The sequence below is a fragment of the Dipodomys ordii genome, unplaced genomic scaffold, assembly GCF_000151885.1.
Source record: "Dipodomys ordii isolate 6190 unplaced genomic scaffold, Dord_2.0 Scaffold31, whole genome shotgun sequence".
NCBI lineage: Eukaryota > Metazoa > Chordata > Mammalia > Rodentia > Heteromyidae > Dipodomys > Dipodomys ordii.
In genome coordinates, this window is record NW_012267247.1 from 9735022 (window position 1) to 9762291 (window position 27270).

A 27270-nucleotide genomic window follows, 5' to 3' on the forward strand; every position below is an offset into this window, starting at 1 on the left:
CCCCCCATCGGTAACGGGCTCTCCGCGTCCGGTTTTCTGTAGAGGCTGCCATTGTAATCCACCACGCCGACTGGAGGAGCCGCCGGAGCCCGCCTGCCCGTCCGCCGCCGAAGGAGAGGAGCCGCCTGCGCACCCCGGAGCTTTGAGCTGCTCCCGGCGCGGGCGCGGAGCCGATCCTTGATCCGAGTTCCGGATCTTGGATCCGGCCGCCAAGGGCTCAGACTTGCGGCCTCGGGTTGGAAGGAAAACCTGTTCCGGAGTAGCTCGCTTCCGGAACCGGACGACGTGTGGGGCGCTCTGACCCGCCACCCCCGGAGCCAGGCTTGGAGAGTGGAGCCGGCGGAGTGGTCAGACTCCTCGCGGCTCGGGGCACCCTGCCTCTGGCGGGGGTGGGAGATGGCTGTGGCCTGGGGACGCTGCCCCCCGTCCCCCCCCCGCCTGAAAGTTCGACGTGGCACACATTCCTCGGGGTGCTGCCGCCGCCGTCCCGGGGCGGTGGCGGCCCTGTGAGAGGCCTGGGGCGTCTCGAGGAGGGGCAAACCGAAGCCTTTCTGAAGAAGAAGGCCAGGCGGGCGTGGAGGGGGCCAGAGGCTTTGGGAAAAGCCCTCGGAACGCGGCCAAGAGTTCTTCCTACCCAGTCTTTGCCAAAGCTTTTGTGCGGGTCGGGCATAGCCCGGGTAGTCGTAGGCCTAAGCTCAGGGGGTGCGGGGAGGGGAGGGGGGTAGAGACTGGGACACCCTTTTGCTTCTGTTTGTACCCTTTCTGATCCTCCTCCCATCCCTGGAGCTCAGCCTGGACGCACAGCAAAAAAAAAAAAAGAAAGAAAAAAAGAGACCAGACCCAGGTACCTCCTGCGGATGCAGTCGTCCCAAAGCACCATGGTCACGGTCATTTCCAGGAACCGCAGCGCCCACTCGGCACGGGAGCAGGGACAGCGCTAGATTCGTGTACAAAACCTGTGTACCCCTCTATATATATGTTACATAGAATGTATATATGTTGGGAACATGCTCGCTTCTCCCTTGTGTCGCCGCCGTGCGTCGTGCGCCCCGCAGCACAGAACCCCCAACCGGGCCCTTTCAGGAGAAGGGGCTACTGTGATGTCCCTTCCCCGTGCAGCCACCACCAGCCCGGGCCAGTCCTTGCCAGTCTGTCCACCTGTCCGTCCGTGTCCTCAGCTCTGTCCACGCTTCGATAGGCCTGACGCAGCCCCCTGCCCGGGGTCGCCCTAGCAACTTCCTGTACATATGACTGTAAAATGGTAAACGTGTGTATTATATCTGGCCTCGTTATATAGTGTATATATATGTATACATATACATATATATAATATATATGAAGACTGTAAATGTTAAGACGACTAGTGTTCTTATTAGTATATTGCTTCACACTGAAGATTGTGTGTATCGAGCTGTTTCTAAAAGATGTTTATTTTCCTTAAGAGTTAAAAAAAAACAGTCATTGCATTCAGAAAAAAAAAAAGTCAATAAAGATACAACGATTGTTTTGGAAGTCTGCAGCCCCTGGATTCTGACCAGATTCTGCTGGGAGTTGGGACCAGGCTTTGTGTGGCACAAATGGGGATCAGATTCTGCCAAGTTGGGACGCTAGAACATTAGACCTCTAATGCTTTGATGGCCTTATCTGCCCATGTGGTGTCCAGTCCTGAACATAGCATGGGTGGGACACTAGGAAACCCAGGTTGTAACTCAGTAGGCTCTTGAGTCTGTGTCACCCCAGTTCCTGGGGAGTGAGAAGGACAGTGGGGACCATCAAGGCCCTAAGGGTTGATACAAACATGGTCAGATATGAATGGGAAAGGTCTACTAGAGGAAAGATCTACTAGAGGTCATAACGTTGGAAAGGCCCAAATTCTGTCCTTTATGGTGGTGGGCTCAGGGACAGGAGGCGCTAGACCCTCGAGGGAGAAGGGTCAATGTAGCCCTCAGCTGAAGTACACTGTCCTGACCAAAGGAACAAAGCCCAGGTTATAAATAATTTCATTCTTTATTCTCTGTACAAAACTCGACCTACGAAAATAAAAGTTTGTAAAAGGCAAAGTAGCACATGAGCCTCTGAAGCCAGGATGCTGGCTCACCAAAATCTACACTATGTACAAGTCCTCCAGAAGGGAGAGAGGCCCTTTGGACAAGGCCCCCCTCAGCTTAGGAGAAACGTGCCTCTCCTTCCTCTAGACCGGTTGGGGGGGGGGGTGGCCCACTAAGTTATCTGCAAAGTCAGAGCCACAGACGGCTCCGTCCCTGCACTTCCAGGATCGGCCACCAGAGGTCACCACTATCCTGGCTGCCGCTTTCAGGTTGGGGCGGGGGCTGAGGTGGCTGGGGACTTAGGTCCCCAAGCCTCCCCTCCCCGCCTCCCCCCGACACACACCCCGACCCTCCCTCCTAGGCAGGAAACCAGGACGCTGAGACCAAGGCTTGCCGCCCAGAATCTAGCTGTTGGTGACGGTGGTTCCGCCGCCGAGGCGCAGGAGCATCTGTTGGCAGTCGTGCAGCAGCCGCCGATCGCCGAGCTTCTCGAGCGTGCGAGCGGCCTCGGCCAGCATGCCCACGCGCTGCCCAGGCGCCGACAGGAAGCCGGGAGGCAGGTAACAGGAGGCCAGCAGCAAGGCCTCAGTGTGCTCCCGCCACGTGGGCCGGGGCTCAAGCTCCCCGGCCGCGCCTGCGCACAAGGAAGGGGGCCGCATCAGGGGCCGAGCTCAGGCCTGGCCACACCCCCTAGTGGGCGTGCCCGGCGCAGCCGAGGCCCCGCCCTGAGCACTAGACCTCCCAGCACACAGGTGTCTCAGACTCCTCCTCCACCCACCCCACCCCTCCCACACACACCCCTTCAGCCCTCACCTCTAGGTCCAAACAGATTGTCACACAATTCACAGTACTGAATCCCATAGTCAGCCCCAAATGATCTCTCAAGTAACCCAGTGCTTAGTATCCACATCTGAGCTCTGCCCACGTGGGCAGGAAGGAAAAGTAGGACTGCAGGCTCTGCCAGTCCCCCATTCTTCTATAATTATGGGCATCAGCCTCCTACCTCCTTTGCCACCGGGGCCTGCCCGCCTCCTCAGACTTCGGTCCAGGAGCTGGTGTGTCCGTGCAGGGCTGGCCCCTGCCATCAGCCGGGCTGTGGCCTCATGTAGGAATACCTGAGTGGGTGGGGCCAGGAGAGGCCAGGTTCAGGCCCTGTCCCCCCTCTCCCCCGTATCTGCTGCTTCAAGTACCCACTGTGAGGTGAGGGGCCATTGGCACTCACCCTCCGCATGGCAGGCCGGAAGTTCTGTGCCAGACGCCTCAGGCTGCTCAGGTCCCTTTGGAAGCCACGCAGCTCCAGGGCAGAGGCCTGGGGCCCGCTGCTAGTGCCCGGAGCTGCCTGCGGTGAGGCCAGTGGCTGCTGCTGTCGCCACAGGCTAGTGCGTACCACCAGGAGCAGGTCACACAGGAACAGCTGCATGGCCTGGGGTGGCAGGCAGGACAGGGGTCATGGGGGGGGTTCCAGCTGCATGAGGGGCAGGGTGGGGGCCCGCGGTGCCAGGGGCCGACTCCGGGCTGCACTGCCGAGGCACTGCACCCGCCTCACACACATGCAATGCAACAGCAATGCACCGCGGGGCCGCCCGCCTCTCCAGGCCCCCACACCCACCTGAAAACAGCCAGCCCCCAAGTGGTGCCAAGCATGCTGCTCACCACACCCCTCCTTCCTGGTGCTGCCAAAAAGGGCTAATCACTCTCCCTGAACTTAAGCCTTAGCAAAAAGCAATCAGCTGGATTCCCAGGCCTGTGTGCCTTGGCCTGACTCCAGATGACTGAGGAGCAGAAAGCTGTGACCCGGGCCCAGCCAGGCCTCCACCCTACCCCTTACCTTGTCAATGGAGCTGCTAGTTGGTGCAGTGGCCAGACTGTCCCACAGGTACCCACTGGCCTTCTCACAGATGGCCAGGCTGGCTGGACCAGGCTCTATTTTCCCACGGCCCAGCAGAGCTCGGGCAGCCTTGAAGGAGTGTAGGGCAGCCTTGGGCAGGGGTCTCCTGTTGGGTTCAGGGCAGAGAATGTAAGTCAGACCAGGCCACAGGCTCTTACTAGGCTCCATGCTCTGGTTCTGGATTCTCAAGGAAGAGTATGGTACCCCCTTCTGCCCAGAGCACAAGTTAGTGCAAGCACCCCAGGAGGGATGGCCTGAGGCTGGGGCAGAGGATCCAGCCATGCACCTACTCAGTCTCCTGCAGAGCTTGAGGCATGTGCTCCACCAGTGGGTATAGCCGCTCAGCTGCCTCTTCATCCCGCTGCAGCCAGTGGATTACCACAGCTGTCAGGGAGGCCCACCACTTGGCCACAGGGTCAGTACCTGCATTAGAGGGAGGCACACTCTGACTCTCAGGCGCGCTGCACCAGGGGCCTCACAGTGGCTGAGGGAGGAGTCTCAGGACTCACCGGTAGTGGCAACCACGCTGGAGCTGATGGAGAAGCTGCACGCAGGAGCTCCGGCAGCATCCGAGCAGCTGTTCAGCAGCTGCAGGTACCCAAGGGCATCTGAGAATTCCCTGGGGCAGGAGAGGACTGGCTGTGAGGACAGATGGCAGGGGAAGGGGGCCTGGGTGATGCTAGTCCTCCCCATCTGACCCCATGACTCTGAAAAGGGCCACCATCACCTGCTGCCTGGGTGGCAGAGAAAGAGACCCAGTGAGGTCCCGAGGAGGTACAGCAAGTAGACAATAGTCTAGACTCTGGCCTTGGATGTGAGTGTTCCTAGATTTTACATTGGAGGGTCTTGCTAGGAGAGAGGTACTCACCTGTCCCCATCAGCTGACCCGGGGCTGGGACTGGAGCTAGGGCTGGGCTGGGCCACACAGTTCAGCGCTCGCTCCAGGAGATGCTCACGGAATAACTGAGTCACCCGGGCCAGAGGGTCCACTGCAGGCAGGGATCATAGGTTGAGCGGAGGCACCACCCATCCTGTCACAGTCACCTTTCTGTACCAGGCCAGCTTGTGGCAAGGAGCAGCCCTGCCACTATTCAGTAGAAAATGGTGGCAAAACCCCAGCCCCTTGGGGAGGACATCACCAAAATAGTCAATATGCCTTTTTTGTTGTTGGTGGTGGTCGTGGGGCTTAAACTCTGGGCCTGGGTGTTGTCCCTCAGCTCTTCCCTCAGCTCAAAGTAAGTGCTCTACCACTTGAGCCACAGCATTACTTCCAGTTTTCTGGTGGTTAATTGGAGATAAAGAGTCTCATGGACTTTTCTGCCCAGGCTGGCTTTGAACCCTGATCCTCAGATCTCAGCCTCCTGAGTAGCTAGGATTACAGGTGTGAGCCACCGGCGGCCGGCGCAGTGTGCTCTTACACAGGCTCCAAAGGCAACCTGACTAAGCTTACACCTGCGAGGGCCCCACCCCTACCCTCCCCACAGTGCAGAGCCGCTCACTGCCTGCGCTCTAGATGGCACCTCCAAAGAACCTCACAGGATGCCTGCTCCCACAAGCCCCCCCTACACCCCAGTGGAGCAGACCTAGGGTGTCAGAGGGGGAGATGAAAAGGACAATGAGGTAGAGAAGAGACTGGCTGGGAGACAGGGACAGAGAAAGGGGACAGAGAGAGCACCTGGGTTCCCGGCCAAGCTGTAGAGACTCTCCCGAGGGGCACTGCGCACGGCCCAGTCCCCATCCACGAAGAAACGGTGGCCCACAGGGTGGCAGAGCCACTGCATGGCAAGAGGCATGGAACCACTCTGCGCTAGGCAGGCCTGGCGGGCGCTACTCAGGAAGAAGCGCTGTGGGGGAGGGGAGCTGGGCTGTCACACTGCACTCCAGGCAGGGGCTCAAACCCAGACCCAGGCTGAGACCCTCGTTGGGCCTGGAGGCTACCTGGTAACCAGCTGCTCCGTCCTGTTTAGCCCCTCCCCCAGAGTCACCTGGAGAAATACAAAGACAAGCCCCCGTCCCCATCTCCCACTCACAGTCAGGAAGTGCAAGGCCCTCGGGAGACTGGTCTTGACCCTCAGGGCTGCCGCCACATAGATTTCTGCCAGCGTCGCCATAGACACAGCATTGCCCGCACACTCGGCTAGGTTCAGGGCACTCAATGCTAGGTTGGTAGCAGTGAGGTGCCCACCACTGTACTTCCCTGGAAAGCAGATGGAACATGAAGCCAGGAGGTGGCTGGAATTGGCAGGAAGGGAGCCTCTAGGCCCAGCTCTTGTCCCGTCCTACCCATGGCATGCAGCTGGTGCAGCTTATGGTAGACAAGGGCCGCGTCTCGGGCACTGGCGCGCACGTCCGCCCTCAGGGTGCAGTCCCTCCGCAGGCCTCCGGCCTGGCCTGCCAGCCATCGGCCCACCCAGAGGCGCTGCAGCAGGTGGCGGATGAGGTTCCAGAGCAGGCTGCAGGCCAGGTCCAGGTGGGAGGTGGGCAGTGGCCGGCCCAGTGCTCGCAGGGCCAGCCACAGCTGCTGGGCAGCCTGGGCAAAGTCCCCCTAGGAATGGGATTTCCCAGTAAGAAGAGCAGCAATGGGGCATCTCCCCTCCATCTGGGACCCCTGGAATCAGAGTGGTCTATGGGAGGACCAAAAGATAGCACGGGACAGACCTGGAATATGGGCAGAAAGCTGAGAGCAGGGACATGCCTTGCACCTCCCCAGCCTAGGAACTGGACACTGCCCCAGGCTCCCATGCCTATTCTCCCAGGCTCAGGCCCTTACCCGGGCCAGATCCAGGTCAGCTTGTTTTCGGTGTCTCCAGAAGTGCACAGCAGGGCCCGAGTGGGGTCGTGTCACTGGTTCCCCATAGATGAAGAGAAGTGCCAAGGAGACCAGCACCAGTAGCCCATTGGCCAGCCAGACCAGAGGGGGCAGCAGCCACGACACCCAATCAGTGCCATCTGTGAACCAAGAGAAAGGCTGAAGGCACAGCTCCCAGAGCTCTTTGCTCAACCAAGACCCTCCCTGGGATGCCCAGGCTGGCCTAACCCACCTCTGCCTTCAACCTCCAGCATGCTACGCCCAGGACCATGGTGGACACTGGTGGTATCGGAGAGGCTGCCCAGCAGGGAGGCCAGGGGGTTACAAGACAGACAGAGGAAGACCAGCATACACAGAACCAGGCGGGAACGATCCAGCATACCCCGACTGTGAGGGGATGACAGCTGCTCAGGTTTCACCTGGTGGGGGGCAGAGGGCAGGGATAGATGGACAAGGCCTGAGGGCTGAGTTTCTCTAGAAAATGGAAGAGTGGTTCCCTCAGTGAGTCCCCTGGGATTCAGGGGACATGCCTGGGACAGGAAAAGAGGTAACACCACAGGGCCCAACCTGGCTATCCTCGAAGACTGGGCTGTCGGGCTCTGAGTCACTGCCACTGCCACTGCTGCCGCTGCCACGGGACAAAGGACTACTCTGGGAGGGTGAGCCAGCATCTGAGGGTGGGGGGGTCAGTGTGTCCATCACCTCAGACTTCATGCCATCCATGGGCACATCCGTGCTTCCTCCATTGCCACAAGTGGACACCAGATCCTTCAGCGACTCTGCAGGCAAAGGAGAAGGTGGGGGTGAAGGTCTAACACCCTGGGCTTAGCACCTGAGCCCGGAGATAGCCTTGCCTCTGAGGCCCAGGAAGCTAGATCAGAGTCTGTTGTGGCTAAGTTGAGACCAGAACTGATCTAGGAGTCAGAGCAAAGAATGAACCAGAGCCAGAGCCTGGCCAAAGCTAGGCGTGGCAGTAACGGGAAGGGGGAGGGGGGGAGGCCAGAGGAAGGGGAAGAGCAAAGCCTGTAGTACTCACTGCTTTTGTGGGCAGCAGTTCGAAGACTCAGGTTCTCCTGCTTTAGCTTCTGGTTGCTGTGTTGTAAGAAGCGGATGTAGTCTATGGCTTTGCGCAAGACAGCAGATTTATTCAGCTGCAGGAAGAGGGAAAGAGGGCAGGTGGCTAGTGAGACTCAGTAGCCCAGCTGTGAGCACTTAGTACAGTACAAAGAGCTGCTTTGCAACTCAGCTTCCTCAGGACCTTTACACTTGCGGTTCCTCCTACCTGAAATACATTCCTCTATTGATGTCCCCTAACTAGACCAGCCTCTCAGAGCAGAAAGGATTAGTGTGTAAGATGCTTCCCTACCTGAGTGTCCAGCTACCATCTTCAAGTCTCACCATAGCAAGGCCTTTCCTGATCACCTGACAGATCTGCAGCCCCTCCCATCCCCTATTTTCAGTTTTCCTCCTCAGCACCATGTGGTCTTTTGAATACTCATTTCTTTATCCTGGTGGATACCCAACTTCCCTGCTAGAATGTCAGGTCTTCTGGGATGGTACTTTCGGTGTTTCATCATCACTGACCCCTGTGCTTGCACCTTCATCCAAAAGGCTAGCCAAATAGTCAAGCACCAGTGGCTCATGCCTATTACCCTACTTGGGTGGCAAAAATTGAGGGGACCAGCCTGGACAGGAAAGCTTGTGAAACCCCTTGTGGATGAAGAGCTAGCCAAGGTAGCCCAAGCCCGTTATCCTAGCTACATGGAGGTCTAACATAGGCAGACTGCACCTGGAGAGGTGCAGTCTCTCTTTCCCTGGGCGGGAAAGAGAGACCCTGTCTCAAAAATCCAGGCTACACATGCCCTGCTAAGTAAGGGCAAAGACTGGTATTTAAACCCCTGAAAAAACAAAAAAGTTTAATAAATAAATAGGGCTGCCTGGGCCCAGGTAAGCTATCGCTTAACTCCTGTGTGACCAGACCAATCCTGCTTCCTTCAGACTGCCACACTCCACCCTGTTGCTTCCCAGCCACTACGGTCTGTGTGCATCCCTGCAAGCCTCTCTCCATACCTTCGCCTCAGTGCCCACCACCAGGTCCTTGAGCTCTACGATCTTGTCGTTAATGGAGGAGCGGTAGCGCTTCTCAATGGCATTGTGGGCTGTGCGCTTCTCGCCACGACTCTGGGCTGAGCCTGGGGACTTGCCAGCTGCCAGCCGGTTGATGGGCAGCTTGTCAGCATCCACGACCAGCGGCACTGTAGCCAGGATGGTTCCACCACTCACCAGGGTCTGCAGGGCCAGGCGCAGGTCACCAGGTGGGCATTCTCATGTGCAGCCCCACAACCTCTGCCCATCCGTGTCACCCACCTGTAAGGATCCTGCCTGCACAGTGGCACCAGGGGCCAGAGCACTGATGCCCGCCGTCTTCACAGTGGCCCCTACATCTGTCTTCATGGTTGTGAGCAGCAGCGAGTCTGCTTTGATGAAGTGGGGCTGCAGCAGGACCTAGAGGGAAAGGGCTTGATGGTGAGCTATGTCCAAGTCAAAGCCTGCTACCTCCCAGGAGCCTGGCGAGGGTCCGCGCCCCCTCACCCCCCACCGCTGCCTCATACCGGAACCTGCTGGATCTGTGAGGTCACTGTGGTTGTTCCAGAAGCTGCTGTGGCTGTCAATAGCTGTGGGGGAGCCGCACCCTGGACCTGAGTGTTCAAGGAGACAGGCTGGCCTCCGGGTGCAGAAGCCAGTGGCAGGCCAGGTAGCGGCTGCTGGGCACTGGCTGGAAGGGTCCCTGCAGAGACAAAGAAGGGCTGTGGGCCAGATGCCCTCACCTGCTTCTAGCCTGCCCTGCAGGATTGGATGAGTTATTATCCCTGGGGATGCCCTGATGCAAACATGCCAGCTTCCAGCAGGGCACAGGAAAGAGGGGATGGTGGCACATGCTTCTCCCAGTACTAAGGGCAGGAATACAACTGCAGCACTGCCAGCCATGGGTATCTCCAGCCCCAGCATGAACACCCAACTCCTAAAGCAGCCAATTCTGTCACTATGACTATGGTGGATACTTTCTACCCCCAGCAGCCTGGTCCCCACCATGCCCTCCCACTCCCCACTCTTCCCTCTGGTCACACACTCTCCTTACCTGTGGAGAAGCTGCCAGGTGGGCTAGAGTAGCCCAACACAGGGGCAGAGTTGAACTGAGAGGGGGAAGGGGCTGGGGCTGGGGCTGGAGCTGGGAAGCTCTGGGGCAGGAGGGTCCCTGGAAGGGGCTGTGGGGTAGGAGAAGGCTGCAAGATGGTTAATGACACTGGCTCTTCTTTGATACCAGGCCCAGGGGAGAAGGGGGGTACCGATGGGTACATCTTCAATGGGGTAGGTGAAGACTGGGGAGGGGACAAGGGTGGAGATGTCGACTTAGGTGCCCCCAGCAAGGCTTCCAGAGGGGAGCTCAGAGCGGCAGGAGGTGGAGACAAGGTGCCTGGGGAGCTGGGGCCAGGGCTGCTGGGATCTGGGCCCCCGGCCCCGCCCCCTGCATAGGGTGGGTCAAACAGGCCGGGAAAGTCACTGTCTTGATTGTTGAGGAGTTGAAGCATGTCTGCAGAAAGAAGAGGACAGTGTGTGTGAGTGACAGTAGAGCAGGAGGAGGGCCTGTTTGCATGCTCCCTGACCGCACACAGCTGTGTGCGAGTGGGGAGAGTCACGGGGACAGAGAGCCACCCTGAGGAGCTAATGCTCCTAGACACAGGCCCACGTCTGCCTGATGTGCAACATCCTCAGCCACAACACACAGAGGGCTTATTTTTGTTCGTTCATTCATTCACTCACTCACTCATTCATTTACGGCAAGGCATTGTTCTGACCATGAAGAACACAGACAAAAATCCCACCCACACCAGGAGTGGCAACACAAGCCTGTAGTCTATTTGAGATGCTGAATCCAGAAATTCAGACCAATCTAGAATGTCTTCTACCTTGGTAGAGATTTTTCTGATAGTACTACAGTTTGAACTCAGGGCCTCATGCTTGCTATATAAGCACTCTACCACTTGAGCCATGCTCTCAGTCCAATTGATGGGTTGTAGATTTTTTGTTTTGTCCCTATGACTGAGCTTGATCTCAAACTTCTGTCCTGTATCTTCATGCAGACAGTTGTAGTGATTTTTTTTTCCAGTGCTGGGCTTCAAACCCAATGTCTGTAGCATGCTAGTCAGGTACTCTACCACTGAGCTGCAACCTCAGCTGGTAGATAGTGGTTAATTTTTATTCTTGTAGCTGCAACCTCAGCTGGTAGATAGTGGTTAATTTTTATTCTTGTCTTCATGGATACATAGCTCTCAGCCCTTCACATAGCACATGAACACTGAACTGTATACTCCAATGAGCTCCAAGTCCTCACACAGGAAGTGACAAGGCCACCACTCAACTATAGCCCCTACCCAACCTAGACAGCGTTCAGATCCCAGGGCCAGGCTTGAAAGGCAGATGTGCCTCATACCCTGCAGGTCCAGGCCTTGGGAGGTGGACAGGGAGCAGCAGCCAATTTACAAGGCTAAGAGAGGTGCAGAAAAACACAGGATGGGCTTTAGTGGGGGGGGGGCAGATGAAGGAGGATGTGGTCATAATACTCAATGTACACATGAAAATGAAACTAGGAAAAGTTAGAGGATGAGTGGAGTTGAGAGAGATGAGAATGAATTGTAAAAAGGGTGGCATATATCAAGACACATTACACTCATAAACTGACAAGTTGATTGAAACTGTTTTTGTACAACTACTTGAAAAATAATAGGGAAGGAAGGAAGGAAGGAAGGAAGGAAGGAAGGAAGGGAAAGAGAAAGAGAAAGAGAAAGAGAAAGAGAAAGAGAAAGAGACATGGGCCAGGCACCAGGCACCAGTGGCTCACACCTGTAATCCTAGCTACTCAGGATAAAATCTGAGGATTGTGGTGTGAAGCCAGGCCAGGCAGGAAAGTCCAAGAGACTCTTATCTTCAATCAATCACCAAAAAGCCAGAACTGGGGGTGTAGCTCAAGTGGCAGAGCACTAGCCTTGAGGAAAAAAAGCACAGGGATCTTACCCAAGATCTGAGATTAAGTCCCAGAACTGATGCACACGTGCATGCATACACACACACACACACACACACACACACACACACACACACACACACGACAACAAATACATAGCTATGCGGGGAGGGAAGGAGACAGGATGGCTTGAGGCCCTGAAGAGGTGGTAGGGTCCTCCATGTCCAGACCTTGTTGGGGAGCCCAGGTCTTACTTTTGGCATGACTCAGGATCCTCAGAGAGGAACAGTGGACAGAGTGGACCTTCAAGAGGAGACCAGGTCAGAACAAGATCCTCACCCATGATTGGAAGACTAAAAGGGTGGGCCTGTGCCAGGGAGGTGGGTCTGGGCCAAGATCCAGGCCCACTTTGGGGTCACTCATATAGGAGCCAGTCAGGCTGGGCCCCAAATCTTTATAACACACAGCTCTAAAAAGGTACTGTATAGCTGGGCGCCAGTGGCTCATGGCTGTAATCCTAGCTACTTGGAAGGCCGAGATCAAGAAGATTGCAGTTCCAGGCCAGCAAGGAAAGAAAGTTCATGAGATCCCTTCTCAAAGAAGAGCCAGACTCGGTACATGTCTATTTTCCTAGCTAGCTGAGGAAGCCTCAAATAACAGTATTGAGGCCCAGGTACATACTAGGGCAAAAGCTAGACCCATCTCAAGAATAACCAGACCAAAGCTGGGCACCAGTGGCTCATTCCTGTAATCCTAGCTACTCAGAGGTTCAGAAATAAGGATCTCAGTTCATTGGGGCTGGGAAGGTGGCTCAGTGGTAGAGCGCTTGCCTTGCTTGCCTGAGGCCCTGGGTTTGACTCCTCAGCACCACATAAGCATAAAAAAAAAAAGCTGGAAGTGGCACTGTGGCTCAAGTGGTAGAACGCTAGCCTTGAGCTGAAGAGCTGAAAGACAGCACCCAGGCCAAGAGTTCAGGCCCATGACCAAACCCTCCTCCCCCCCAAAAAAAGGATCTCAGTTCAAAGCCAGCCAGGAAGGAAAGTCCATGAGACTTATTTCCAATAAACTCGCAAAAAGCCAAAAATAAAGCTGTGACTCATATGGTAGAGCACTAGAATTGAGCAAAAAAGCTAAGAGACAAGACCCTGAGTTCAAGCCTCAGAACTGGCATGTGCACACATGTACATGCACACACATGTATACACACATACACACAAAAACTTGTTATAAAAATAACCAGAGCAAAAATGGACTGGAGGCACAGATCATTGGTAGAATGCCTACCCAGCAAGTATAAGGCACTGAATTCAAGCACCAATACTGCCATTTAATAACAATTATTGTTATTGTTTAAAAAGGTACTATAGGGGCTGGGAAGGTGGCTCAGTGGTAGAGCGCTTGCCTTGCATGCATGAGGCCCTAGGTTCGATTCTTCAGCACCACATAAGCAAAAAGAAAAAAGTCGGAAGTGGCGCTGTGGCTCAAGTGGTAGAGCGCTAGCCTTGAGCTGAAGAGCTGAGGGACAGCGCCCAGGCCCAGAATTCAAGCCCCACGACCGGACCCAAAAAAAAAAAAGGTACTATATAGAACATATGCACCAGTTTACAGATGAAGAAATACCAGAATCAGGGACAGAACCATGTCCAGACCTACCTGATCCCAGTACCCTAAGTACAACTCACTACTGCTACATAGAGGGTTCATTTGTTCACCTGTCTCAGAGGCTGAAAGGGTCCCCAAGTTCAAGGACAGCCACACAAAGCCCAAGAGCATGCAGTGGGATTCAGACCCAGGTGTACAAGAAACCTAATCTGTTGCCTCTACTCCGTTCCTTGACTCACTAAGAAGCCAAGAACCATGTTGCCACCACCAACCCATTCCTCTGCAGAATAGCCAGAGGCTTGGGGCTGGGCCAGCTGCTGGTCACATAGCAAACCAGCGTGACACTGAGCATTCTGGGAACAAACCTAAGCCTTCCCAGCAGCTAAGTGGCCTCATCACCCAGATTCAGCCTTTCAGGCTTTGGTTTTCCCTCTATAAAATCAAGTGTTAGGCTGGGAAGGTGGCTCAGTGGTAGAGCGCTTGCCTTGCATGCCTGAGGCCCTGGGTTCGATTCCTCAGCACCACATAAGCAAAAAGAAAAAAGCCAGAAGTGGCGCTGTGGCTCAAGTGGTAGAGAGCGCTAGCCTTGAGCTGAAGAGCTGAGGGACAGCGCCCAGGCCCAGAGTTCAGGCCCCACGACCGGATCCCCCCTCCCACCCCCCAAAAAAATCAAGTGTTAGCGGGGCACCAGAGGCTCATGCCTGTTATCCTAGCTACTCAAGACTATCCTAGCTACTGAAGACTGTGGTTAAAAGCCAGTCTGGGCAGAGAAGTTCATGAAACTCTTATCTACAACTAATCACCAAAAAGCCGGAAGTGGAGGTGTGGCTCAAGTATAGAATGCTAGCCTTGAACAAAATAGCTAAAGGACAATGCCTAGGCCCTGTGTTTAAGCTCCAGTACAGGCACACGCATAGACACATAGACACACACACTCTCACACACACAGAGCAAGTGCTGTATGTCCTGATTTGTTCCTTCTTTCACAGATTGAAATACACTCTCTCCTGCCTCAGCCCTAGCCTGGCCACAGGCCCTCTCCCCCAGCTGGCGACTAGTAGCTTGGCTGGCTCAGCCTCTGGCCCTCTAACCCACTCATAGAGGCCACCTACTGGGTCAAAGGGCTCTACAAGATACATGAAAACAATCCCGAGCAGACCCTAGGACCCCCAAGCACCTGGGCCTGAGAGTCAGGGCTAATGTTCCTCTCACTGGGCCTCAGTTTTCTCAGTAAATCCTTTTTGGCAGTGCTGCCAGAGGCTTTGCTCAGCGGAGTGGGGTCTCAACATTGCCCACTGACAGATGTCCAGGCAGGAAAGTAACTGCAGGAGGGGCTTCCCTAAGGCCAGGAACAAGCAAGATAAGGTGGCAGGCTTGACCTCCTCAATACTGAAAAAGAAATACTTTGTGGATTCTCCAGGTTTATGCCATAAGATCGTACAGCACTTTTCTTTTCTTTTTTTTTTGTTGTTGGTCATGGGGCTTGAACTCTGGGCCTGGGCACTGTCCATAAGCTCTTCAGCTCAAGGCAAGTACTCTACCACTTAGAGTCACAGCACTACTTTGGTTTTCTGGTGGTTAATTGGAGATAGAGTCTCACAGATTTTCCTTCCCGGACTGGCTTTGAACAAGGATCCTCAGATCTCAGCCTCCTGAGTAGCTAGGATTACAGGTATGAGCCATCAGTGCTTGGCTAGCACTTTTCTTTATAGCATCTCCCACCTCTCACCCCTTTCCCTCTTGAGCCCCCTTATGGGGGAAACTGAACCAAGACAACCTAGACAGTCCAGGGTTCCCATCTGCCTGGAGTCCAAGATGCCTACAAAAAGTAGACAGGAGGGCTGAGTGGTAGAGTGCATGCCTAGTATGCATGAAGCCCTGGGTTTGATTTCTTAGTACCATATAAACAGAAAAGGCTGGAAGTGGTGGTGTGGCTAAAATGGTAGAGTGCTAGCCTTGAGCAAAAGAAGCTCAGAGACAATGCGTAGACAGGACAACTGGCCCTCCACCCTTGATTCCTCAGGACCATGCTCAGAAGCATAAGATTTGGGGAAAGCCACTAACCCTTTCCCTCTCCCCTTAAATTCAGGGTGCTGCTCTATCTAAGCAAAGCCTTCTTTTGGGTTGCAGGGGAAATTAATGAGGTTAGGGACGGTCCATCCACTTCCCCAGCGAGCTGGACACTTGCTGGCACTTTGTCAGAAAGGGGTCTCCTCACCCTGCTGTGTGAAAACACAAGACTTAAGGATCCACAGCAGAGGTGGAATCAGTATAATCAAAGAGGGAACCCCTCCAAAATTACCTTCGAATGTGCAATCCATGGTTCCGTGGTCTGCGCCCTCCGCCCCCTCGGGGCGTCTAGGCTGCTGGCCCTGACCGTGTCCCCGGGACAACTTCACCTGTCAAGGCTCGGTGGAGTTTTAAAGCCCACAGAGCGCGTCTCTGCGTACGCCCCGCCCCTTTCAGACCACGCCCCCATAAACAGGCCCCTCCCACCACCTCCTTCCTCCCCGGGCTGCGGGCCGGGCATGGGGTGAGCGCGAGCAGCCAATCAGCGGCCGCGCCGCTGCCTCACTAGGATCCCGCCCCACCCCCGACGGCGGCTGGGCTCCGGTTTCACCTCGCGGCGTTGAATGGGGCTGAGGTTACTCTCGGACGACCGCCATTAACCCGCTCAGTGCCAGCGTCCCCCGGGGTTACTGGCGGTCATTGCCTTATCTCCAGCTCCTGCCCGGCTCCGGCTCCGTTATCACTTCAGAAGTTCTCGAAATCCAGAGTTAGGGTAGAGAGGACAGGGGCTGTGATGCTCAGAGCCTTGCTAGTCTAGCCAACAAGCTGAGCAATCCTGGAGCAATCTAGGCCTCAGTTTACTCACGCAGGAAACAATTTTATCTATTGGCATCGCAGGGTAGAATCAACAGAGATAATCTAGGTGCAGCATTTAGTACAGACTTTTGATCAAGGCTACCAAAGTCTGCTATTTGGCAGTGGGATGAGGTTTAAGGACCACCAGTTCCCGGAGTAGTCCCAAGACAGGAGTAACCCCCATCCTAAAGAAGAGGCTGATTATCCAGGAACAGCTCACTCCTTAAACTGGCCTAGAGAGATCAAGAAAAAGCCCTACTCCAAATTATATATTCAGGGTCTGGATGATGCCTGCTCCACCTCCGGGTCTCACAGCCCCCTCAGCAGTGAGGGTCCAGATTGGAGAACCAGTCAGAGTCCAGGGTGGAGGGCCTAGTCCCTGGGACAAAGGTGAGAAAGGTAAGGGTAACAGGTTTAGGGAGATGCTAAGTCTATCTCCCTGGCTAACCAAGGTAGTCAAAGTGCCTCAACACACAAAAAATCAGAGCCCCAGTAGCAGCTCAGGCCAAGTAGCCAAGTAGACCAGAAAGGTCAGAAAGGACTGGCATCTGGGGTCTTCATGCTGTTGTTGCCTGGGAGGGACCCAGTCAGGCACGCCAGCCTGGTGGTCTCAGCAGCAGGTGCTAGGGTCTCTGATCTCTCTCCTTTTTTCCAGAGACTAAGTTGGAAAACTCACAACATAAGTCTTTAACTGCCACCTCCCTTTCTATTCATCCTGCATTGGGTGCTCAAATACTCCATCAAAGCAAGGCTCTGGGAAAAAGTTCGGACCTCACTCAACCAACTTAAGACAGGGAAAATTCTGGATTCAAAAGACATAGAGGGCTGGAGTCCAGGCACAGATCTGTCAAAAGCTGACTCTCCCAGCTTGGCCCTTTGTTACTTAGTTATCGAATCTGCGCCCAAGTATGGTGGTCAACAGACAGATGTTCCTCTGAAACTTGCAGGACCAGGGCCCCCAGGGCTTTTTTGCCCTTTTATTTCTCTCATCTGTACTGAGGAGATGGGAGGGAGAGGACAGTTGCTCACTGACACCTCTGTTCAAGGGTGCTGGGTCTTAGGAGACTTCTGAGAGAAGCCAGGCATGGAAAGCTGGCCTGCAGACAGAGAGCCCAGGCAATGCTAAGCTACAGGATAAGGGGAGGGCTTGGAGGCTTCAAGACACCTAGTGGTTAATGTAGGTGCTGCCTAACCCCTGAATGTACCCTCACTGCACTCTCCTCTAGAGCTGCATCTGCTGTCCTATTTCTGCAGATGTGAGTGCCAGGGTAAAGACTTGAGGGGAAACTCCAGAGCCAGCTCTACAGCTAAGCCGAGGGATGCAGCCATGGCCTCCATTTACTGTGGGTCTGGGAGCAGGTCACTCCCCTTCTCCCAGCTTCTAGGCTCCATCTGGGAGAACAAGTTTCTATAGCACCAACCACCCAACAGGTTTCAACAAGGGTTGCAACCAAGATGGTCTACAATTGGAAAGTTAGGTAGCGAGCTGTCTGATACCTGTTGTACTCAAATAGAGGTAAAAGTACTGACAGTACTGAACTGAAGTGGACTGAGGTGAGCGAAGAAGGGCACAGAAGGCAAGCAACTCTGCATGACTTCACACTATGGACTTGCAGAGCCCAGCTCTGAGCATCACAGAAGCCTACAAACCTGTCCAACTCATACAAGGACAACCAAACTCAGTTTGCCTCCTAGGAGAGTGAGCTCACTATCTGTCACACAGCATGCTCCGTGAAGTCTGCAATACGTTCCCTTGCAGTATCTGCAGCCCTTTCTGGGTGTCAACAGGATGTAGAAGAGAAAGGCACGGTGATGATCACCCATAAAGCAGGACAAGCTAAAGAGAGGTGAGGTGCCAATGTAAATGAGGTGGTCAGTGTGGGCTATAGACCTAGAGTGAGATAGGGCCAAAAGGGAAGAGGAACACATTAAACAGAAGAAACAGCAAGTGCAAAGATCCTGAGATGGGTGCAAGCCTAGGGCAATGGTAAGACAGGAGGAGGCCACATTGGCTACAGCAAGAGAGAAGGGATTGTCAGGCACCCAAAGAGATGGGATTCCAATGCAGGTTTGTTTGAGCCAAAGAAACTGTTATAAACTATTCTGAGCAAAGGCAGGCCGCGGAGGTTGCACAAAATGTGATGAAGAATGAACAGTGTGAGAGGTAGTGTGGCATCACCTCCCCAGGGAGGCCATGGAGCTCCTCCTGGGGGAGAGGTTGCAGGATGGTGAGTGGGGAATGGTGTTCATCTACCCTTCAGGGTTTGAAGCCGCTGCTGATTACAGCTCACACCCAGCCCCCAGCCCCCAGCCCCTGCTGGATCCTCCTGAGAACTCAGCCAGTCATGTGTGTCACAGAGGCACAGGCTGCCCTTTGTGTGCTCACGGCTGTCTGCCCCGGGGGAAGTGAGTGAGTTTGGCTCTTCCAGGTAGGGGATGGGCCAGTGGCTAGGTTCCTTTGGTGCACCCTTTCTATGGCTGAGGAAACCAAGATCCAGAGCCACAGCTGCGAAGTGGACCTCTGGAGACTCAAACCCAGCTCTGCAGGTGGTACTCCAGCCTGCCTTGGGCACTGTCACAGCTCAGTGTGTGCAGAGTGCTAGCATAGACAACATGGTGCTTGGTGGCTCAGCTCCAGGGGTACCTCCTCCTCCCAGCCTTCATCGCCAGTCTCCTCCCTGACCAGGCCTTTGGTGGGTGAGGGAGCCCTCAAGGCAGGACCTAAGCCTGACTCAGTCAGAGACCAGCCTCACCCACACAAAGCTGACCATGGTGGGTGTGAGGACAGCAGCCACTACCAACATGAGCTGTGGGTCCTGTTGTCTAAACCAATACAGCTCCCACACAGCCTCCCTGTTGATATGCTTGCTTGCTTTCTTCCTTTCTTCCTTCCTTCCTTTTTTTGCCACACGTGGGGCCTGAACTCTGGCCCTGGGTGCTGTCCCTAAGCTCTTCAGCTTAAGGCAAGCACGCTACCACTTGAGCCACAGCGCCACTTCCGGCTTTTTCTGCTTATGTGGTGCTGAAGAATTGAACCCAGGGTCTCATGCATGCAAGGCGAGCACTCTACCACTGAGCCACTCTACCACCCAGCCCCTGGTATGCTTTCTGAAGGCATAATGCTACCTGATGGCATCAGAGTCTGCTCCTTCCCTGAGGAACATCCCTCCCACTGTGCTGTGGCCACCTCAAAAATTCTTATTCTTCCCCTCGAACTCTCTCTGTTGACACACACACACACACACTCTCTCTCACACACACACACTCTCTCTCTCACTCACACACACACACACACACACACACACACACACACACACACACACACACACACACACACACACGGCTCTTAAAATGGTATTATGGCTACCAGCTGGATTAAGTGGATTAAGTGGAGGGAATTGGGGGAGGGGACTGACACATACTGATCATTCTGAAGGGAAAGAACAACCCTGTAGCAGTGCAGTGGCAATTTGGGGGGTGGTCCCTTGCTGCTGGGTAACAGTTCCCTGGCTAAATAGCAGTTCTGTGCCTTTCTTCATATAAATTACATTTTTCTCTCTCTTGAATTGTTTTAATTCTGAAGTGAAAGCAGCGTGCTGTCTTAGTGCCAGCAGGCTGCTGTCTGGAGCAGATAAACCCTTTACAACCATGTCGCCCATTTCCTCCACATTGCCTGCACTGGCTTTTTATTGTTGCTGGTAGGGTAGTTGCTTTGTTTTCCTTTCTTCTTTCTTTCCTTCCTTCCTTTCTTTTCTTTTTCTTTTTTTTCTTGTGTGTGCTTGAACACAGGACTTTTTTGCTGAAGATTAGCATTCTTCCACTTGAGCCATACCTCTACATCCGGCTTTTTGGTGGTTTATTGGAGATAAGAGTCTCATCCTCAGATCTCAGCCACTTAAGTACCTTGGATTACAGGCATGAGCCACCAGTGTCTGGCAGTATTGAGCTTTGAACTCAGGGCCTTAGGCGCTTGCTCAGCTTTTTTGCTTATGGCTGACACCTGTCAAGTGGTAGACTTAAGCAATGCCTCTAATCCAGGTTCTTTTTGCTAGTTAATAGAGATGGAGTCTTGCAGATTTATTTGCCCAGGCTGGCCTTAAAACCATAATCTTCCAGATTTCTGCCTCCTAAATAGCAAAGATTATACGTATAAGTCACTAGTGCCAGGCAGTTTTGGTTTTCTGAGACAGAGCCTTGCATACAGCCAGGCTTGTCTGGGACTCTCCATCCTCCTGCCTCTGCCTCTGCCTCTCCAGGGCTGGGCTCACACGTGTGCGCCAACATGTCTGAGGCACCTCTCACCTTAGTGGACAGGGTGCTTGTTCCTGGAGTGCGATAGGGGATTCCTCACATGCCTTGTCTATCATGCAGAAAGCCAGAACCGCCATGTGGTAGATGTTCAGAACTTAGAACTATAGCCCGGAACCTTCTGGAACTTCCTGTACAGGCTCCTTGGATAATGACTGTTGAACCAAATACATTCGATGCAGGTGCTGGCTGAAAGCTCCAAATGGTGATGTAATGGGATTGGCTGGAGGCCTACCAGGTGTCACTTGCTGCTTAGCCAGTGACCTCAATTAGCTCTGCTGGTCCGCATCGCTCTAAGGAATTGGCTCAAATACATTGGTTCTTGTTATTTGGTAAGAACCTAGAGGTCAAGAGGTTAACCACTTGTCCAAGGCCACATAGCAAGGCTGGATAAAAAGACTGTGGAAGCTGGGAATGTGGCTTAGTGGTGGTAGAATGCTTGCCTAGCATGCAGAAAGCCCTGGGTTCAATTCCTCAGTACCACATAAACAGAAAAAAGACAGAAATGGTGCTGTAGCTAAAGTGGTAGAGCACTAGCCTTGAGCACAGAGAGGCTCAGGGACAGTGCCCAGGCCCTGAGTTCAAGCTTCAGGACTGCCCCCTACCCCCCCCCCAAAAAAAAAGACTGCTGGAGGCAGGGGGCAGCCTTCCAGCTTCAGAGAACACAAGCCCTGGAGCCTTGGTGTGGGTAACCTAGAGATACAAGATTTGCTGAGAGATAGCTTGGACAAGGTTGACATTTGTGCAGGAATAGTCAAGGTGGGCCTGTCCAGCTTCACCTCAACTCTCACAAGCCCCAACTCCAGCAGGCTCTTCATCTGGAGCCAGGTCTAAGCCTCCCTTCCACCCTGTCTGGCCAGGAGTCCCATACCCATTTAGGAGTCCCAGTGACCACCTCATGGAATGGTGGGTAGTAGGTCTCACAGTTTGTGAAGGGTCAAAGGGCACATTCAGGCTGGGGGCGTGCAGCATGGTGGGGGAGCACTCTCTTAGCATGTAAAAGTCCCTGAGGATGAATGACAGAAGAATCTAGTGCAGCGATTCAACCTAGGACACACTTATCATCAGACAAAGTCCTAATCTCAGATGTCAGGCTGGCAGTGCTGTGTTGGAACTCGTGGGGTCACACAAGGTACTGTCCAGCTAAGTGACTATGGGGCAGTAACTAACAGGGAATAACAAGCTCCCCGTCACTGGCCTCCCTGGATTCACTCCCAGAACCACCTCCTCCCCCAACCCTGTTACCTTGATGCTTTTCAGCAGAGGCTCCTCCCCACCCCTACTCCCATCCTCCCTGAAGTTAAAGGCACTTTTCCTAGAAGCCTCAGCACTTCAAGAAAAACAAAAACAAAAACTGGGAAGTCTTCCTGCTGCCTGAAGTCAGGTGGGCTAAATACTATGCAGGGAAGGAGAGAGACTGACTCCTTGTAGGCTCAACTCCTAAGGGTTCTAGACATGAGGCTCAAGCCAGAAGAGCACCTAAGCAGGGTAGACAGTTCCTGAGAGGTGGTTCTGGATGGATGGCAGTGTCACAGGGGGGACTAGCTGGGTGAACTTTGCAGGTGTTGAATGCCATGCTGAGACAAGGTTATTTTCTTTGGGAGGGGGAACTGGAGAGCCATGCATTATCAGGGACCTGGGAGTTACATGTTGGGAGCTAAGCAGTAGCCAGTCTAGACATGTTTTCTAAGCAGGGCCTGTGTTCGGTGGGACTGGAGAGAACTGTGAGGTGGCAGAGCAGATCCCAGAACACAGACATACACACGCAGTCTGGGAGCAGACCCAGGGCAGGGCTGGCCATATAGGAATGGGGCATGTAGGCATCAGGATGGGGTGAACTGGGTTCAGTGTGGCTGGGCATGGAGAAGGTGAGGCAAAACCCAGGAGGGCTTCCAGGTAGCCACACAGAACCAGAGCTCAACAGATATCTGACAGGCAGACAGACAGGCAGAGCAGTCATAGCAACCTGGACATTTCAGGCTCCTTAGAGCCCCCAGTGTGACCCCTTGGCTAGGCCAACCCATGGAAGACACTTCCTGCCCCACAGTAAGAATTCTGTGCCAGGGCCTCTTCTGCACTTAGGAACTTGTACAAGATCTGATAGATTAATCCTCTGTAGGAAGATGAAGTCTACAGCAGCTTAAGAGTAATTCCCAGCACATGAGAAGGGCTGTCCCCAAGTTCTATCTTGACAACCCCCCAGACAAAGAAGGAAGGAAGCCAGAGGTCAAGATCATCACCAGGACTTGAGCCCAGGAAGCACTTGTCTAGCAGTGGGCCACCATAAGAACGGGAGGTGGCAGCCCCACCCCCCCAGTCCATTCATGTGACAGAGGGTTTGGCCAAGGCAGGCAGCTGGCGGGGCTCAAGGCCCTGGCTGGCTCCCGGTACCAGTTTCCAGTCTCATGACAGGGCTGGGAGGGGCAGGCAGCCACACAGATGACCCTTCTCTGACCCACCCACAGACCTCCAACATAGTCCCACAGAGGGCTGCTTCCTTCAACCTATTACCCCCAGTCTCAGGAGCCCATGGTTAAAGAGCTCATGAACAAAGAGCATAAGCTCTAGAGCCCACAGCCATGTTATAGCTGTGTGCCACAAATCACTCACCTTCTCTGTTCATCAAGACTTATGAAGATCATAAATATGCCCAATTCAAGTTACTGGGAAAATTCACTGAAATCGTCATATACAGTACCTGGTATACAACTAAGTGCACTGAAGGGGTTCTCTATATATGTGAGAATCCTGCACCCAGTCACTAGACAGAACTTCTAACACACAGCTCAACATGGTGCTCTCCTCCTCTCCCTGGCACTGGAGCCCTGCCTAGATGCCTCTCAGGGCTTTCAGAGAAGCTAGCCAGGTTCTATCTAAACCCACCCAGCAGTTCTCTTCCTGTTCTGAGCCTGGTCCTACCAAACTCAATGAAGACCTGGGCACAGAGGAAACCTGGGGGATCCACTGCTGCCTGGTCTAAGAGACCAACACATGGGGCTGGGAAGGTGACTCAGTGGTAGAGTGCTTGCTTGCCTTGCCTGTATGAGGCCGTGGGTTTGATTCCTCAGCACCACATAAACAGAAAAGGCCGGAAGTGGCACTGTGGCTCAAGTGGTAGAGTGCTAGCCTTGAGCTGAAAAGTTCAGGGACAGTGCCCAGGCCTAGAGTTCAGGCCCATATCCAACAAAAAATAAAAGAGAGAGACCAGCACAACCTGTTATCCATCAACAGAGGATCAGGAGCATAAATGAGGGAAGAACTTGATTGTTGACTGACTATAGACATGGACACACAGATTGCAATCTGCTGAGAACTAATGGATCCTGTTCTAATCTATAAATAACACAAGGGATATGGTGGACAGGCCTGTAATCCAAAAACTCCTAAGGATGAAACAAGAGGATCCTGAGTTTGAAGCCATTCCTGAACAAAATGAGTTCAAGGCAGAGTTGAGCAACTTGGCCAGCCCATTTAAAATAAAACTTTAATGAAAAAGGGATGATGCAACTCAATGGTAATGTATTTGCCTGACATGCTTAAGGTCTGGGTTCAAGCCCCAGTAGAGCATATAGTAGAGCATATAGTTATGTGATTGGCTACAGGGGTGGGAGGAGAGTGGAGAGGAACTGTAAACAGGAATGAAGGCTCCTGGTGGAGTAAAGTGCTCTATCACTGGTGATGAACACACAACCTGATAAATTTACCAAAAAAGCATTGAATGGTGCCCCTAAGATGGTAAATCAAGTACTATTAAACTTTTTTTTTTCCAGTTCTGAGGATGGGATCCAGGGTCAAACATGCTACACAGTCCTTTACCACTGAGATATACTACCAGTATTTCCACCACCACCACCATCACCACCACCCCTCACCCCACCCCCACCTCCGGCCCAACACACAGACACACACACACCTTTTTTCCTTTTGGTATGAAAATATAGGCCAGGTGCTGCTGGCTCACACCTGTAATCCTAGCTACTCAGGAGACGGAGATCTGAGGATCGAGGTTCAAAACCTGCCCAGGCAAGAAAGTCCGTGAGACTCTTATCTCCAACAAATCACCAAAAACCCAAAAGTGGTGCTGTGGCTCAAGTGGTAGAGTGCTTGCCTTGAGGTGAAGAGCTCAGGGACAGTGCCCAGGCCCAGCGTTCAGGCACCACCACTACCAACACCAGGTATGGTAGCACATACAGGATACACCTGTAGTGCCAACTATTTGGGAGGCTGAGGCAGAAGGATCACTTAGCCCAGGAGTTCAGGGCCAGTTTAGGCTACACAGTGAGACTTTGGTTCCCCTTCAACACACACACACACACACACACACACACACACACACACACACACCCTTAGACACAGAAAATATAATCTCATATTATTATGAACTTATCTCTGGGTGATGGGTTTAATAAAGATTTTACTCTTTTTTTTGATCAAGTGCATTTTCAAGTTTTTCTGCAATGAACCAACAATATACAATTGGGGAAAAGACCAAAAAGTTTGAATAAAAAAATTTGAGAAACCCTCCTGTAGGATGAGTAAACCTGATCCAACACACTCTCCAGCAAGCTGGCTAGCTGATCCTCAGGGGTCCCTGGTTGCCTGCCCCCTCCCTCACCTACTGGAGCTCATTTCATCTGGTTCCTAGGTGCCTCCTACAACAAAGACTCCATCCTCCAGTGAATGAGAAAGGTCCACCTGAACAGAGGCTTGGCCATGCCCAAGATCATTTTCTGAAGGAGAAACAGTCTCAGTGGCTGAACTGGATTGTGTAAGATAGACAAAATGAGGAGTGCCAGATTAAAGTTCAGAATACAAGCCCACCTCTTCCTAGCTGGATTTCCATCCTCTTCTCATCCTAAACCACTGGCCAGGAATGTGGAGCTAGAGTCAGTGGGGGTAGGATATGGGTGGCTGGAATGTATCTCTGCTGAGACCAGAATGGCCACAGGCTCCAGGTTATGAGAGTCCAAGCAGTTTGGTGCTGTGTTCTCAGCCTTAGTTTCCCTATCAACCAGTGCAACTTAGCCAGTATTGCTAAAACTGAGCCACAATTGTGAAGGTGATTTTGTGGAGGGACTCTGCTTTGTCCCAACTAGAAAACAGAAGCAAATTACTTTATAGCAAATCCCGTCAGGGTATACCAGAGTAGGTTGTTGCTCAGGGATAAAGCACTTGCCTCGAATACTGGAGTGTCCATCCCTAGCCCTGTAATCAATCAATAAAAGCTCGGTTCCGGTTCCTCTTGCCCACAAGGCTGGGCAATGCCAGCCTTCCCAGCCTTGTCTCCTCTGCCTTCCACTAACTCCTCAAACTTAGGCTTTACCCCAGGACCTTTGTGAAAACATCTTTCCCCGATGGTTCCTGGGTTCATTCACAGATGTCAGTTCAAGTCCACCCAGAGCGACGCCCCCCCACACACACCCTTTCCCTGCCCCAAGCCACGGTGCAATTGAACATCCTCCTTGGAGATTTTTGTGTCCCCCAAGAACAGAGGGCCAGGTCTGCTTATGAGTCCTTACTGAGTTATGTTGGGGCCTGATATTCAGTAGATGCTCAATAAAGGTGTTCATTGGCGATGCCCATCCCGGGGAAGAGAGGGAAAGCTATAGCGTTGTGCGCACGCGCAAGAGCTCCTGAGCTGAGCTGAACTCTCCGGCCCGAGGGAATGACCGACAGTAACCCCCTGACGTCACGGAGGGGCGGGTCCGAGACGCCGCCCGGGTTTCAAGCCGCAGCCGCCGGCCGCCACGGGGCTGGGACACACCGGCTGCGCGGGACCGAGCCTGAAACGCCTAGAAGCGCACGTGTCCCGGCCCGGAAACGCCCAGGGACCTCGGCGAAGGTACAGACCGTGAGCCTAGGACGCCAGAGCCCAAGTGGGCACCGGGAGGTCCTCATCGCTCATCCCAGAGACTCCGGAGAGCCTGGCGCTTGCACAGCACGGCGCCGCCGCCCTCGCCACGACGCCCCACGCAGGTCACGAGACAAAGGCGGGTGCGGGTGCCGCCCGCACGCCCCCACTCGCCCAGAGCCCAACCGGCCCTGACGCACCTTCGATGTCGGTCAGCAGCGCCGCATCCAGCTCGCTGGGCTCGGCCAGCGCCTGCTCCAGCGTCGCCTCGCAGAAGGGCAGTTCGTCCATGGTGCCGGGCCCCTCAGCCGCGCCGGGCCTTCCCTGGAGCGCCGCGGTCCCGGCCCGCCGCTGCCGCTGCCGCCGCCTCCCAGAGCGCTCGCGTCCCGCCCGGCCTCCGAGGTGGCCTGGCGCCCTCGAAAAGTTCCTCGGAAACTGGATTCCCGCGGCAGCCGCTCGCGGGCGGGCGAGACGGGGCGGAGCCTGTCTGGAGACCCCGCCCCCCGGGGTAGACGATCCGCCCCACCTGAGAGAGCTGGGGACCCCTCCCCCCCACTCCAGCTCCCCCTCCCCGGACAGCACCGGGATCCTGCCCGGCGCAGACCTCCTTCCTGTCGTTAGTTTCACTCAGTCTCAGGACTGGCGGCCTGTGGCAGGCTGCTGCGCGTGCTTGGGCAGCACACGGCCCCTCTAGGTCTCAGTCCATTCCAGTCTCTGGACTGCAGGGGAAGTAAGTGCCGTCCAACCTCACTTCCTCGATTTTGCTCCTTAGAGTCAGCAGACCCCGGTCCAAGTTACAGCTCTCCCAAGCCTGCCGTGTGGCCAGTTACCTCAATACTCTTGCCTGTTTTCTTCATCCGTAACTAGGGCCAAATG

The 27270-nt window shown here is 54.0% G+C and overlaps 2 protein-coding genes across 4 annotated transcripts in view; one reads left to right on the top strand and one right to left on the bottom strand.

The window, feature by feature from the left end:
* The window catches only part of Rai1 (retinoic acid induced 1), an 84181-nt gene extending 84061 nt beyond the window's left edge, over positions 1–120 (top strand). Inside the window, exon 7 of the mRNA XM_013016485.1 lies at positions 43–120. Coding sequence (XP_012871939.1) covers positions 43–57 — 15 coding nt within the window. The 3' untranslated portion in view covers positions 58–120. The remainder of the gene's footprint in view (positions 1–42) is intronic.
* Positions 121–1988: 1868 nt separating this feature from the next.
* On the bottom strand, positions 1989–26696 carry Srebf1 (sterol regulatory element binding transcription factor 1). Of its 3 annotated transcripts, XM_013016484.1 has the most exons (21): positions 26595–26696; positions 20446–20498; positions 15673–15709; positions 9885–10337; positions 9358–9533; positions 9113–9250; positions 8816–9034; positions 7782–7896; positions 7313–7524; positions 6978–7164; positions 6707–6885; positions 6220–6481; positions 5967–6133; positions 5612–5780; positions 4805–4925; positions 4446–4555; positions 4227–4359; positions 3877–4042; positions 3271–3471; positions 3052–3163; positions 1989–2682 (listed from the first exon to the last, which is right to left on the bottom strand). In XM_013016484.1, exons 1-21 carry the CDS (start codon positions 26683–26685, stop codon positions 2453–2455), a joined length of 3531 nt encoding a protein of 1176 aa, XP_012871938.1. In that variant the 5' UTR covers positions 26686–26696; the 3' UTR covers positions 1989–2452. The 3 variants fall into 3 exon arrangements, with proteins under 3 accessions (XP_012871938.1, XP_012871936.1, XP_012871937.1); XM_013016482.1 differs by lacking the exons at positions 15673–15709; positions 20446–20498; XM_013016483.1 differs by lacking the exons at positions 20446–20498; positions 26595–26696 and having other exon boundaries at positions 15673–15767.
* Positions 26697–27270: the final 574 nt, after the last annotated feature.

What these genes read in the sequence shown, in the direction of transcription:
- Srebf1 (XM_013016484.1), bottom strand. Translation starts at nt 26,685, where the DNA reads ATGGACGAACTGCCCTTCTGCGAGGCGACGCTGGAGCAGGCGCTGGCC. An exon ending in CACAGATCCAGCAGGTTCCG is followed by an intron (nt 9,251 to 9,357) that starts GTATGAGGCAGC and finishes CTTTCCCTCTAG; the next exon opens with GTCCTGCTGCAGCCCCACTT. An exon ending in CTAGCAGCTCCATTGACAAG is followed by an intron (nt 3,472 to 3,876) that starts GTAAGGGGTAGG and finishes CTGCCACCCCAG; the next exon opens with GCCATGCAGCTGTTCCTGTG.